Genomic DNA, 15,672 nt, shown 5'->3' with positions numbered 1-15,672 from the left:
CACGCAAGATGGCCCGTGGTGGTTTAGTAGCAGCAGAGTCGACGGTGCTCGTCGGGGATCCGAGGAAGAAGACGAGGCCGGAGCAGCGTTCGTGGGCGCCCGGCGTCCTGCGGCTCGTCGGGGAGGCGTAGTCGAGGCAGAGGGAGCGAGCAGACACGTCGGAGAGACTTGGAGGTCGTGGTGGCCGCGAGTTCTACGGCGGTGAGGCCATGGCGGCGCTCGGTTGCGGTGGGGAACGAGGGGAAGCGGCGCGGTGGATCGGAGGGGGAAGGAAGAGGCGCAGGAACCGAGAGAGAGAGAGTGGGGGCGAGTGGGAGGCGAGATCGAGGAGGCGGGGCGTGGCGGCCTTATCCTCGCCCGTCGCCGGCGAGGAGGGTGCGGCGGGGACGCGCCCCTGTTCCGACTCGGGTCGGGGGAATAGGGAAGGGAGGCGGGGCAGAGGGGGTTGGGCCGGTTGATTGCTGTGGGCCAGGTGGGTCGGCCGGCCTGTGAGCTAGGCCGCCTGGTCCAGGGGGGCTTCCCTTTTTTTTGTTTTTTTTGTAATTTCTTTCTTTTATTTACTTTCTTCTCTGTTTTATTTCATTTTAAAGTATCTAGGCATTTTCTAAAAATGTGTTTATTTCATCATAATTACCTATGCCATTTTTGGCACTGTCCGAACATTTTTGTTTCATCTTTTAAAAACTTTTGTTGTTTGCCATTTTTTGGATTGATTTTTGAATCGGTTTGAACTAACGAAAGTTTAGCAACAATAATCAAAGATGACATGGCATCATTAGAAGAGTTTTACTGTAGCCTAATTATCCAGGCGTTACAATAGCCCACTATTTAAAACTATGAGATAAAGTTTTTTGATAATATTTGATTTGAGAGAACCCTGAAGGCGAGGAGTCAACTCTCATTTGATATAATAGTACGCCCTTTGTAATTTAATATAAGACTTTTTTGACACTATTACAGTGTCAAGACGTTTTTTAATACTATAACAGTGTCAAAAGACGTCATGATAAGTTACAGAGGGAGTAGATAATAGTAGAGATTGCTTAAGGAATAAACCAAAGTTTTTAGAGTTACAAGGTGGGGGTGTGCCGGTGCACAACCACCTTTTGAGAAGGTTGCTTGAACCTATAAGTCCAAGTTATAAACTCTAATACAGAGTTCCTAACAGTTACATCAAAAATGTGGTTATCTCTCCGAAAACGCATAGCGAGAATAAACAACTTCAAGAGAATGGTGAGGGTCATGGAAGACCAATGCGCGTCGTCTAGCGTCATTGGGGTAGGGAGGCCCATGTGCCTTGGATGAAGAGGGGTTGAAGAAGGTCGAGCTGGTCCCAAACTGCAGAGGCCATTGGTCATGGCAGTGAAGACGTGCAAGGCATCTTCGAGCAGGCGTCGTAGCATGATAGACATCCGACTGTATGATGTTTTCTCGGTGCAAGTGCACCCTAGTGGTGAGTTTGTTTTTGAACAAGCCCCACCCCAAGATCTTGACCTTGTTGGGTACTTTGGAGCGCCAAATAAGATCGGCATCGACGGTGTTTCTGAAGCGCTCTTTCTTGCGGTGGTAGGATGATTTGGCATGCAATGGGGTGATAAAAAATAGCACAATGCGATGCGACCCCACGTTAATGTGTGGGGAATTTCTTTGATCGATGGGATTTTTTAACCAATTTTTTCAGTCCAGTTGATCCCGCCCTAAAGACTAGGTCGTGGCGTCCCCAGCGAGGGCTCGCCAAGAACAATGGCGCGGTTTGTCGTGATGTCGCCAGTGGAGGAGAGTCGAAGGCAACTAGCGCGGGTGTGGTGTGGGGGTCGCTGGCACCAGAATTGGGGGTGGTGGTTAGAGGTGTGGCTGGGGCGGCAGTGATTCGGTAGAGAAGATGGCTCAGGTAGGATGAGAAGGCAGGTGGTTAGGTCGACATCAGTGGGCAGATCAAAGAGCAGGGCGACACATGTAGGAGGAATAAGGCGGCTGTATGGAGAGGGACTTGACTTAAATTAAACCTAGTAAATAATTAAAGCATACATGTGGAGACGACTATTCTTAGCTCGAGCTTAAATGAGATCGGATAAACAGTATGTAAAAACTTGAAGAAAAATTAAAAAAAAAAAAATTCTTATGAAAACATGGACAAATACCTGAGTTCTTGCAAAATTTCATCACGAAATCACATTCATCGACCTAACATCGATCGGAGACATGCTCCAACGAGGAAGAGTAGCATGTGAGACGGCAACGCCTCAAGTCCCGTGAGCCGATGTGTGTCTCATGTCCTACTCTATCTTGACAACGATCACACCAACACCCCAAGGGGTAAAGCCAGCGGCCGGACATGGACAGAGCGGAACCGGACAAGCTCCACTCATTATTTTCACGTGCATGTAGTTGTATGTATTTGAGGATTCATAATTGAGGTATTCAATCGTATCAATAATTTGAGGCGTGACCGATCACTGCCCGCGGAGGGTGCGTCCACAAGCATTTGAGGGGTCGGATTTGGTGCGGGCGTTTGAGGGGTCAGATTTGGTGTATCCGGTTGTAGATGCTGTTAGCAATACTTACTAGTTACTCCAAAAAAAGAAGGCACCTATATATAGTCAAGATATCCATCCATGAAATTTGCGACGGCTCCAGATGTTCATGTTGAAATTCGTACAGCTACGTCACCGAGCATCTATTGGGAGTTAATAAGAACACAGAACACAGCTACTCCTAGTAAGTAAATAAAGTCAACATCACAAATCTAGCACGAAGAATGCGCAAACCGATTACATTCCATCGCATAAGATACACGTCCCGACATAGGTTGATGTTATCAGGATCTTGGGAACAAGCTAAACATCATGATATTCTGAAACTTCCATCTGCAGATCTAGACCCTCACTGCTGCCATGAGTTTCTGCAAGCAGGTGGCGTGCTGTACTGCGGTGTGCTGGAAAGAGTGGTGATCTGAAAAGCCATACTCTGAAAATTCTGATTCTACATGGATGAATCGACCAGGCAGCGACTTCTTTGCAAGTGTTTCCTGCCATATGTCAAAGAAATCCACCATAATTCCCCGCAGAAAAAGAAGTCTACCAAAATTTCGCTCGACTTTTCTGTGGAAGATAGGGGATAACAATCTACCTGCACCGAAAGCGACAACAAACTTCATGTCAGCCTTGCAAGCGCGGAAACGGTCTCAGACAAAACCACTGAAAACTGCATTTCTTGGTGGGTTCTAGAATTTGTGTGAACCGGTGGAACTTTCTTATCATAAAATTCAAAGTGCAATATTAAGAGTATCCCCAGTATCAATGCCACAGAAAGGTTCATCTGTTTTGGTGGAAGTTTTGCAGGTTTTGGTGCTGAACTTGGGGGAAGATTTCTTTTTGCCCCTAGTCAAATTATTAGATTCAATAACTCCAAGTGCTATTTTCGAAATTTCTTGTTACCAGACATATTGGTAGGAACCAGCAACTTTTATTACTGAGATATGTTTCCCTACTAACTTGACTAACAACGGCATAAGGAAGGCGCTGATGGTTCACAAATACTCCCTCCGTTTCAAAATAAGTGTCTCAACTTTGTACTAACATTAGTACAAAGTTATACTACTAAGCTTAAGACACTTATTTTGAGACGGAGGGAGTAGAAGAGTTGCAGGCTGGTGCATACAATAGAATATACTAGAACTCATCTAGTTTTCCCCTTCTTCTAATTAAGAATTTGAGCTAATTACACAGACAAAGTTGCAGATCAAAACATATGTTTACAAGTTAATGAATATTTCCAAACAATGAGATGTCTTCATGAACTATGGCTAGAAAGGATATCAAGAGCCTTATTTAAAGCTCAGAAGGTGTACTTTAAAAATAAAAATCATGTACTCCCTCCGTTCCGAATTACTTGTCTTGGATTTGTCTAGATATGGATGTATCTAGACTCATTTTAGTGCTAGATACCTCCGTATCTAGACAAATCCAAGACAAGTAATTCGGAACGGAGGGAGTAGGTGCCACAGATCATCGTCTACATGCGTTAAGTTCATCAACCTCGCCGTATATAATTTATCTAACTCACAGTAAAGAATAAAAACATGAAATAGGCTGTAGTTTTCTACTTATCGATAGAGGGTATCTCATGCTAGCTTGAACATGTATAAACCCATTGTTCAATTAGCAGGACTTACTCAAACTCAAATACAGAATTGATTCACTACATATGGTTTGAGCCTCGTCTTTTACTAACATAAGTCAAACAATCAATCAGTCCATCGATTAAGGCCAACAAGGTACAAACAGAAAATGGAAAAGAAAGAAAAATAAGAGTGGAACCTACATCACGATTCCTCAGTGTTTCAGAATTGTTAAAATAGTAACAGTGATTTTTGCTCGAGCACAGGAAAATGTAACAATCATAGTGTAATATAATAAGAACAATATAAATAAAACAAATGAAACTTATGATAAAATATGTAAGGCAAAATGAGGGGTCAACAGAGCACAAAAGATAAATACAAGCAGCATCCAAGTAGCTTCATTGTGAGACTCAATGATTAGTTGAGTTCTACGCAAATTTTCAAGTTCCCTCAGGGGTACTTTATTCTCCTGTTACCGATTTCTCACTTCTTTTTTGAAATGCACATGTACCAAAAAAGAAGTGAGAAATCATTTGACTTATTATTACCATATCCTCCTGCAAAGTTCAGGGGTACTATATACTGCAAATTGTTTTACAATCTGAGGAAGTGCAGACAACACCACTTATTGCAGGTTGTTTTTTCTCATATGTTTCCTGAGCTAGTAACTTTGGAAAATATGCATTTTGACGGGACGGCACTCTCCAGGTAACAATTTTGACAATTATGCATAAATTGAATTCAGTATTCCAGTTGCCTGATTGCAACTGCAGAAACGGCCAGGTCAAAACCAGAGATTCTGATTATTCTAGCTTTGCTAAGGTGTCCAGTAGGTAAAGATGATGACACATGGATACGGTAAAGATGATGATGACACACCAATATGGAAAGGATGATCCTGACTGGGTAATTCAGAAAATGTCAAACTACGGCGTCTAGCTACTAGGCCAAGTCATGCATAGAGATACTTTTCAATAACTACTGGTATCTCTGATTTTTCTATTCAGCTGCCTAATGAAAAACACCTGACCGATAATGTGAAGATAAATTTTGTAACAACAATCACGTAACAGTCTTTATCAAATGATAGAAAGGTTCACATAAACAAAATATTCGTGATGCTTATAGTTTGAATTATGTAAGTGAAGAAGATTATTAACATTAGAATTTAGATACACAAATCATTCAATCTAAAACTGCAGCACATATGCCCAATTTGATTAAGCCTTTATGATTTTATCCGGAGGTGCATGTGATCCAAAGTCCAAGAACCCTTTATGACGCCATTGACAAGATCAGACAAAATGTCAAAATTTTAGTTTTACTGGGAATAACTTGGAATTAAAGACGAAGAGCTTGTGGTGTGAACCCGGTAAGATCGTTGAAAAAAGGATTCACTGGGGTCCCATGAGTAAATATTCTTTATTTGACTGGAAGTAATTGCTATATTAGTAGTGTCAACTATCTACTTACTATTCAGTCAAGTACTCCCATTCCATTTAAGTGGATGTATTCAATTTACGCAGTATAGCCTCCTTTTATGTACTATTTCTAAATAGTAATTGGCGGTGTCAATAATGTGTACACTCTGGATCCGCATGCAGTTTATCTCCTCAGCCTACTTTTCAATAGATCAAGTCAGCATCTAAGATAGTCTATGAGAGCTACTCCCCCCGTCCCCAAATAGATGACGTATAAACTGAATCATAAAGCCAATGCTTTCTAAGTCTGACCAAGTATATATATACAAAAATATGAAGATAAACGATACCAAGTAAATATAATACATCCCCCATTAGATATATTTTCATAATGTATTTATTCAATATTGTAGTTGTTGCTATTTTCTTCTATTTATCTGGCCAAACTTAGAAATAATTGACTTTTTGACCTAATTTATACGCCGTGTATTTGGGACAGAGGGAGTAATACACATCGTCATCTAATTACAGCAAGGCATTGAAATATAACCTAAAGATATCTTACCTACCACTCTCTAGTCTCTATGCCTCCATACCCAAATTAGAGCTCCCCGGAGAGGAGAAAAATGGCTGTGCGGCTCTTTCTGGCCCTTCTTTTATCATTCTCCTTCCAGCTTTGCTCTTGTGCTCCCCCATGGCAGATCATGACCACTGGCTCATACATGACACCAGAAGATCGTGAGAGAATCTTTCTCATCTCACCAGATACCACCTTCTCTTGTGGCTTCCATCGAGTTGGAACAAATGCTTTCACCTTCTCCATCTGGTACACCACCGTGAAAACGGTTGTCTGGACGGCAAATCCCTACTCCACGGTGAATGGCTACTTCTCCCCAGTGAACCTTTACGGCTCCAGGATATCTCTGAAACACGATGGAAACCTGGTCCTGACAGATAACAATGGCTCAATGGTATGGGAAAGCAAGACATCTTCAGGCAAGCACACAATTGTTTCCCTCCTCAACACTGGCAACCTTGTTATCAGTGATTCTGGTAATAATACTGTATGGCAGAGCTTTCACACACCAACAGACACCTTGCTCCCTCGGCAAAACTTGACGAAAGACACAAGGTTAGTCTCTGGTTACCATCACCTCTATTTTGACAATGACAATGTCTTGCGCCTATTATATGATGGCCCAGAGATTACAAGCATCTACTGGCCAAGTCCAGATTATAATGCATTGAAAAATGGACGCAATAGATATAACAGCACCAGGGTAGCATTTCTTGATGACGAGGGTAATTTTGTGTCAAGTGATGGGTTTAAAATAGAGGCTTCAGATTCAGGTCCTGGGATAAAGAGGAGGATCACAATTGATCACGATGGCAATTTCAGAATGTACAGCTTGGATGTGTCAACAGGGAATTGGGTGGTCACAGGGCAGGCGGTAATACAGATGTGCTATGTGCACGGATTATGTGGTAAGAATGGGCTTTGTGACTACTCAGGGGGCCTTAAATGTAGATGCCCTCCAGAACATGTGATGGTTGATCCAACAGATTGGAACTAGGGATGCAAACCAGCATTCATAATTGGCAGCAATCAACCACATGAGGACTTTACATTTGTTAAGCAACCTCATGCAGACTTCTATGGCTTTGATCTGGGCTCTAATCAATCCATCTCATTTAAGACATGCAGGGGCATTTGCCTGAACAGCAGCTCATGCATATCTTTCACATACAAGGGTGGGGATGGTTGGTGTTACACTAAAGACATACTCTACAACGGTCAGGTGTACCCATATTTCCCAGGACACAACTACATGAAAGTACCAAAGAGTTTCAATGGTTCAGCATCCTCAATCTCCAAACAAGAAAGCCTAACCTGCAGACCCAATGGTTCGGAGATTATGCTAGGATCAGCAAATATGTATGGAATGAAGAAGGACAACATAAAGTGGATATACTTATATGTCTTTATTGCAATATTGGGAGCTCTAGAGTTGTTTGTTATTGTGACAGGATGGTGCCTTTTTTTCAGAAAGAGTAACATGCCCAAATCAATGGAGGATGGATACAAGATGATAAGAAACCAGTTCAGGCGGTTTACATACAGAGAATTGAGTGAAGCAACTGGAAAATTCAAAGAAGAGATTGGGAGAGGGGGTGCTGGAATTGTTTATAGAGGAGTACTTGAAGATAAGAAAATAGTGGCAGTAAAGAAACTCACAAATGTTCAACAGGGAGAAGAGGAATTCTGGGCAGAAGTGACTCTAATTGGAAGGATCAATCACATAAATTTGGTCAGGATGATGGGATTTTGCTCAGAAGGGAAAAACAGATTGTTGGTATATGAGTATGTGGAGAATGAGTCACTGGACAAGTACCTCTTTGGTGAGAGAAGTACCGAAAGTCTGCTCGGTTGGAGCCAAAGGAACAAGATCGCCTTGGGCACAGCAAGGGGTCTTGCTTATCTTCATCATGAATGCCTTGAATGGATAGTCCATTGTGACGTGAAGCCAGAAAACATACTCCTAAGTCGAGATTTCAATGCCAAAATAGCGGACTTCGGACTAGCCAAGCTTGCAAAGCGAGATAGCGCTAACTTCAATTTCACCCAAATGAGAGGCACGATGGGCTACATGGCACCAGAATGGGCACTGAATATGCCGATCAATGCAAAGGTCGATGTTTACAGCTATGGGGTTGTGCTTCTGGAAATTTTGACTGGAACTAGGGTTTCAAGTGGCATAATTGCCAACGAAAGACGAATGGGGTTTCCAGACTTTATCCAGGAGGCCAAACAGATTCTGGCTACCGAGAATATCAATGATCTTGTGGATGCAAAATTGAAGGGGCATTTCGATCTAGAGCAGGCTACTGCAATGGTGAGAATAGCTGTTTCATGCCTTGGAGACAGAAGCAAGAGGCCGACAATGGACGAAGTTCTGAAGTCTCTTATGTCATATGATGATGAAGACAACCATCCTGCCTATTCACATTGATATGAGCTGATGCAAAGATTTGGGCTATCCGCCCTGTGTGTCAACTCTGTTGATGTTACAAACCAATAGGCATAAGTAGATAAGATACAAAAAAATGTTGTGTGCGTTTGCAAGAAGCTATTGTAAAGTGTAGCAGTTTTTTGTGTTTCAAATTCAACAAATAAACAGTACTCCCTCCGTTTCAAAATAAGTGTCGTAGTTTTAGTTCAAGGAGGGGTGTGATGGACTAATATTTTCTTACATAAAGGTACCAAGTGTTCTCATAACAGCAATGCTTTCTTTTTATCAACAAATTTGGTCAAACTAGAGAGAAGGGGGCAACTCTTGGCTTATCACGCACAATTGCACGTGGACGAAACGAATCATCTCGAGTCTACACTCTACACACACTCCATCTTAACGCAGACGAAAATAAACACCACATTAAGATGGAAAAAATCTCACCTGTTTACATTAAAAGAAATTTCGTTAAATGCACCAGCTATTGCGTGGTGTTTAGCTGGAATGATTTAACGATTCAGAATAAAAGTTGGTAACCCATTAGTCTGTACCAACGATTATCCAAACCAAATGTGTTGACAACCCATTGCTATAGTTTGAATCAACATCTGCTTTGTTCCAGAATTTGGTTCATTTCATAAGGAAACAGATAAAACAATCGCCGGCCAGCGGCGAGGCAGACAAAACAGACATGACTTTGTCAAAGGCGGAAGCACACCGCAAAGCTAAAGCTAGTACAACACGGGAAGTAGGAAGTATTCTGGAGGAAGTTCAGGATTTAGTGGGGAATTTCTCTAGTTTCCGTTTGAGCATAATTGAGAGGGATGCAAATGTTGCAGCCCATCTCTGTAAAAAGGCGTAGATGCTTATGGCTCAATTGCATCCCTCCTTTCCTTGCTGATACTCTTCGGCAAGATTGTAATTCAGATGATTGATCAATAAAGCTCATTGAATCGCAACAACAACAAAAAACTAAAGCCAGTACATTATGGGCAGTAGCTCACCTACTAGTTGTTGCGTGCCCCTCGTCGTCGTTGGGGCACTGGCCGTGGTCTACTGCTGCCAGCTGCCTCCTGGCCCTAGGGGCTCACCGGCGCTGGCCGGCCGCACCGACGAGCTGCCGCCCGCCGGAGATGTCCGCTCTGGCTCCCAAGCTTGCGCTTCCGATTGTCGGCGTCGCCTACCGGAGTTGCAGGAGCCCGTCGACCGGAGCTAGCGTCTTCCGCCATCTCTCCGTGGTGGCTTGGTCCGTGCCACCGCCGGCAGTCGGTTGCCCGCCGCCGTCGTATCGCTGCCTCGCCGTCGCGTAAGACCCGAGTGACCGAGCGCCTAACCCTGTGGGCCTGTGGCCGAGCGAGCAGAAGCGCCACCACGGGCCTACTTCAACCCAATATGAACGTTTGGTTGCCCCACTGGCCCATTTAGGAACGGGGTCGTCTTATTCTGTGCAGTTTGCCTAAAAAAAGTTCTCACCCACATGTAAAATATAGTCACCCCTAAAAAAAACATGTAAAATATAGTCTTGCCCTAAAAATGTAAAATATAGTCTCCGTAAATAAGTTGTACTCACTCGATTCATAAATATTTGTCTTTCCAGAGATTTCAACAAGTGACATACGGAGCAAAATGAGTGAATCTACACTCTTAAAATATGTCTATATACATCCATATGTGGTAGTCCATTTGAAATCTCTAAAAAGATAAATATTTAGAAACGGAGGGAGTAAAATATAGCCAAGATATACATCCCATGATAGTTACGACGGCATCAGATGTTCATGTTCAAAAAAATTGTACAACAACATTACCCAGCAGCATCTACTGGGAGCTAATGAGAACATAAAACACAGCTACTCGGTCGCTCAGATGACCATTACAACTTGCTATTCCTTGCAAATAAATCAGGTTAACATCTCAAACATGGTAGAGGAAGGGATACTTAGCCGCGAAGAACGCACAAATTGATTACATTTCAGCACATAAGATACATGTCCTGGCATACGTTGATGTTACCATGATCTTGGGTACAAGTTAAACATCATGATATTCTGAAACTTCCATCTGTGGATCTAAGCCCTCACAGCTGCCATGAGTTGTTGCAAGCAAGTAGCGTACTGAACTGCCGTGTGCTGGAAAGAGTAGTGGTCTGAAAGGCCATACTCTGCAAAATTAGATTCTACATGGATGAATCGACCAGGGAGCGACTTCTTTGCGAGTGTTTCCTGCCATATGTCAAAGAAGTCTACCATAATTGCCCTGGACTTTTCGATGGAAGACAGGGGGTAATACTCTACCTGCACCGAAAGCAACATAAACCTTCGTGTCAGCCTTGCAAGCATGGAAATGATCTTGGACATAAACCACTGAATACTGGATTTCTCAGTGGGTTCTAAAATTTGGGAACCAGTGGAATATCTTGAAAATAAAACCGCAACTGTAGTATTGAAAGTATCCCTATTATCCATCCCACAGAAATGTTTATCTCCTTTGGTGGGAAGTTTTGCAGGTTTTGGTGCTAACTTTAAGTCCTAAGAAGGCAGATTTTTTATTTCACTGGTCAACATATTAGATTCAACAACTTTGACCGCTATTTTTGAAATTTCTTGTTAACAGAAATATTGGTAGGGACCAGAAAATTTTGTTAACGAGATTTGTTTACCTGCTAACTCGAGTAACAACGGAAAAAGAAACGCACTGATGGTTCATAAAGAGTTACAGGCAGGTCCATACAACAGAGTATTCTAGAATTCATCTAGTTTCCCCCTTCTTTCAGTTTATTTGAACTAATTACACAGATAAAGGTGTAGATCATGATCATATCATATGTTTACAGGTTAATGAATGTGTCCAAATAATGAGATGACCCTCTGAACTATTGCTAGAAAGGATATTAACTTACGAATTTAAAGCTCGGAAGGTGCACTTCAAAAATAAAATCATGTAGGTGCGACAGATCATCTTCTACATCTGCTAAGTTCATCAAGCACAACATAGGTAGATTTATCTAACTCACAATAAAGCAAAAAAAAAACGAAATGTACTTATCAATAGAGGACATCCCATACTAGCCAGGCCCTGTATAGATCTAGACATCAAGAATTAGGCTGAGAATCTAAGCAGCAAAACCCCATTGTTATATTAACAGTACTCAGTACTTACTCAAACTAATTACAAAATTGATTCTATGCATTTGGTATGAGTCTCATCTTTAACTAAGAAAAGTCAACAATCAATGAGTCCATACAATTAAGGCCAACAGGGTATGACCAAAAATAGAAAAGGAAGAAAATGATAGCAGTACCTCCATCATGATTCCTCTTAGGGTTTCAGTATTGTTAGGAACACATTTTCCTATCCTCAAGCAAAAATCGCCCAGTTGATACTGGAATCCCTATAAACGGAAACATTGTAACATGTGAATCTAACAAACTTTTCATATGAGACACTGCAACAAACACACTGTAATAATAAGCACAATATAAAACGAATAGAAGATGGAACAACAACAACAACAACAAAGCCTTTAGTCCCAAACAAGTTGGGGTAGGCTAGAGGTGAAACCCATAAGATCTTGCGACCAACTCATGGCTCTGGCACATGGATAGAAAGCTTCCACGCACCCCTGTCCATAGCTAGTTCTTTGGTGATACTCCAATCCTTCAGGTCTCTCTTAACGGACTCCTCCCATGTCAAATTCGGTCTGCCCCGACCTCTCTTGACATTCTCCGCACGCTTTAGTCGTCCGCTATGCACTGGAGCTTCTGGGGGCCTGCGCTGAATATGCCCAAACCATCTCAGACGATGTTGGACAAGCTTCTCTTCAATTGGTGCTACCCCAACTCTATCTCGTATATCACCATTCCGGACTCTATCCTTCCTCGTGTGGCCACACATCCATCTCAACATACGCATTTCTGCCACACCTAACTATTGAACATGTCGCCTTTTAGTCGGCCAACACTCAGCGCCATACAACATTGCGGGTCGAACAGCCGTCCTGTAGAACTTGCCTTTTAGCTTTTGTGGCACTCTCTTGTCACAGAGAATGCCAGAAGCTTGGCGCCACTTCATCCATCCGGCTTTGATTCGATGGTTCACATCTTCATCAATACCCCCATCCTCCTGCAACATTGACCCCAAATATCGAAAGGTGTCCTTCTGAGGTACCACCTGCCCATCAAGGCTAACCTCCTCCTCCTCACACCTAGTAGTACTGAAACCGCACATTATGTACTCGGTTTAGTTCTACTAAGCCTAAACCCTTTCGATTCCAAGGTTTGTCTTCATAACTCTAACTTCCTATTTACCCCCGCCCGACTATCGTCAACTAGCACCACATCATCCGCAAAGGGCATACACCATGGGATATCTCCTTGTATTTGAATAGAAGATGGAACTTATGAAAAAATATCTAGGACAAAATGAGGGGTTAACAGAGTAGAAAAGATAAATATAAGCAACATCCAAATAGCTTCATTGTGAGACTCAATGATCAGGTAAGTTGTATGCAAATTTCCGTCGATCACTACTAACTGAAAGGCATCCACTTCCTGAAATTAGAAGTCGAACTGGTAGCTGGTAGATGGTCTATTTTGTCACTGTTGTTCGCTTGAAAGATGTGAAACCATGCAATTGGTTTAGATCTATACAGAAAATGGATTTAAGGACTGGTTCAACAATGGGGTAGTTTCATTCCCGCCTTTTGTAATTAGGTAGTGTGAATTCCTTGAAAGAATTAGCCTGAGGTTCAACAATTTAATCGCCACTGGTTCAATTAAACAAAGAAAATAGATTTTACAAACCTAAATCCTTAGGTGTGACATCAAAGAAGAAATCGGAAGGGCGGGGAAGGAAACAAGGTGACCTCGAAGTTGAGGTTGACGCGGGCCTTGAAGGACTGGAGCTTCTCCATGACCTGGGAGAAGGCGGCGTCCGCCTGCAGGACGAGGCGCTGGTTCCGGAGGATGGAGAAGTAGAGCCCGGGGCGCTCGTGGAGCGCGACGCCGAGGAGCTCGCGGGGCACGTCGGGGGGCAGGTTCTGCTGCGCCCCGCCCGGGCCGTCCCGCGTCATCGGGCGGTAGAAGATGATGGAGGTCTTCCAGCGGCCGTCCTTGGTGCCGCCGAGGGACTCCGCGCAGCCGCAGGCCTCCGACAGGATCTGGGTGTTGAGCGTCACCCCAGGGTTCGGGTGCCAGTGCATCAGCCTGCGCCGGGGAAACGCGGAGACGGGGTGAGCCAGCGGCTGGGCGCCGTGGGAAGAGAGGGGGGAGGGGGAGAGGCGCGAGCTCGGTACCACTTGGCGGGCGCCATGGCGGCTAGTCGGTGGAGCGCCGGCGACGAGGGGCGACGGCTGTGTCTTGAGTCCTGACAGGGTGCGGGCTCCCGGGCTTGGCAATGTGAGATTCTGTCTTGAACCCCAAATGCTAAATCTCACTCGTCTCCGGCGCTCCCGCCGTGGCCGGCCCAATAACGTGAGGTTTTAGGAAGGTTCCGACCGGTTTTTCCTTTTTCTATATTTTGTTCTTATTATTGGTTTTCTTTTGCTTTTTTCTATTTTTCAAATACATGTCGACTTTTTTTAATATAAGTTGAACATATTTTAGTTACACATTCAATATTTTTCGAATACACGTTGAACATTTTTCAAATGCACATTGAATGTTTTCTGAATACAGGACGAATTTATTCATAAATTTCATGAACATTTTTTAAACCATGCGAACATTTTTAAGTGTTATGAACATTTTTGAAAATGTCATGACCAATATTTTTGAAAGGTACAAACAATTTTTCTAGAATTACGTGAACACATTTTGTACATTGTATGAACATTTCGTAATGTGATGATTTTTTTGTAATGATATGAGCATTCTTTAAAAATCACTAAACAATGTATATTTCAGCCGAATCATTATCTAATCATATGAACAAGCTAACTCATTTTCATAGTAACTTTTCAAGTTTTCATGCACGCCGCAAAAATAGCTAACTTGTGAACAACTATGCAATGAAACCAAACAACTTAACTGCATTGCCTTTTTATTTCTCTTGCAATTGCAAAGTTGATTTACATCATCATTTGTTTTTTTACTACAACATCGTTGATCAAAATTGGCTTCATGCCCTAGCCTATCACAACTATACATAGCATGGCTTTTACATTTTGTGGCATCCTTCCATGTAATAGGGTAAACTTGGATGTGATGTGGTTAGAGTACAGTCGTGCATATTAAACCATATTAAAACTCTACATGGGACTAGTCCCGCAAAATAATTCCACTTTGGTCTCATAGGTATTGACAAATCAAAAATGACATGGTGACATGTGTGAGACGCCTGAGCCATGCCCAGGGCTGGAATTTAAGCCAAGCCGAATTGGCTCTACTCGACTCGTTACTTCTTGTTAAGATAATGAGTTAGCTAGGCTCGACTCACTAAAATATTGAACTTAGATTCAAACATGGTTCGACTCGTCTTGATTCATTAACTCATTATAATTGTGAACAACAAAGTATAGCCATATATAATATATGCAACAATCTAACGCATATATTTACGAACATATCTTTTTTCTCCATGAAAAACAGCAATCAACAGTTTATAGCCAAAGGGTACATGTCTCACTCCACAACTCAACTCAATCAGTTAGCGAGCCTTGATAAAACTTAGGTTACTCAACAAGTTCCGGCCCAGTGAAGCCAAACTATGAGCTATTAATTTTAGCCCGTCGAGTTTTATTTCCAACCCTACCACACTAAAAAGACCAACTCTTGTACATCTCCGGTAGATGATTTCCTGATGATCCGAATGCTTTTATTTTCAATCTCTGTTATTTCTTGAAATCCTAAAGTATATTACAGAAAAGCCAAGACATAAGAGAAATTGAGGATGGAGTGTCAAAGATCAAAGAGGTGTTGCGTAGGCGTTTGCCAAAGTTCATGGATGTAATCCACTGGCTAGGAGGATTTGCAAGTGACACCTATAGTTCGTCCTGGGATGCAGTGGTGTACCTGCGGAGCACCTAATGTATATCACTTGGTCTGTAATGTCTGCATGTAGGTCACCACGCCTACCAGCGGTCTCAGCGGCGGAGCTAGGCATGAATCTCATGGGTCGG

The 15,672-nt window shown here is 42.7% G+C and overlaps 1 protein-coding gene, 1 long non-coding RNA gene and 1 pseudogene across 2 annotated transcripts; 1 reads left to right on the top strand and 2 right to left on the bottom strand.

Moving 5' to 3' along the window:
* Window positions 1-2,576: 2,576 nt before the first annotated feature.
* On the bottom strand, window positions 2,577-10,012 carry LOC123103726 (uncharacterized). Its single transcript, XR_006449945.1, has 2 exons — window positions 9,560-10,012; window positions 2,577-3,129 (listed from the first exon to the last, which is right to left on the bottom strand). It is a non-coding gene; the product is annotated as an uncharacterized lncRNA (long non-coding RNA).
* LOC123103725 (putative receptor protein kinase ZmPK1) lies at window positions 6,171-8,715 on the top strand (annotated as a pseudogene).
* A 272-nt stretch (window positions 10,013-10,284) lies between the features above and the next one.
* On the bottom strand, window positions 10,285-13,982 carry LOC123103723 (mediator of RNA polymerase II transcription subunit 20a). Its single transcript, XM_044525393.1, has 4 exons — window positions 13,849-13,982; window positions 13,420-13,759; window positions 11,857-11,946; window positions 10,285-10,849 (listed from the first exon to the last, which is right to left on the bottom strand). The coding sequence occupies exons 1-4, from the start codon at window positions 13,863-13,865 to the stop codon at window positions 10,625-10,627; spliced, it is 672 nt and encodes a 223-aa protein (XP_044381328.1). The 5' UTR covers window positions 13,866-13,982; the 3' UTR covers window positions 10,285-10,624.
* Window positions 13,983-15,672: the final 1,690 nt, after the last annotated feature.

The sequence above is a fragment of the Triticum aestivum genome, chromosome 5A, assembly GCF_018294505.1.
Source record: "Triticum aestivum cultivar Chinese Spring chromosome 5A, IWGSC CS RefSeq v2.1, whole genome shotgun sequence".
NCBI classification, from domain to species: domain Eukaryota; kingdom Viridiplantae; phylum Streptophyta; class Magnoliopsida; order Poales; family Poaceae; genus Triticum; species Triticum aestivum.
Note: the sequence above shows the minus strand (reverse complement) of the source record. Positions and strands in the feature narration are given on the sequence as shown.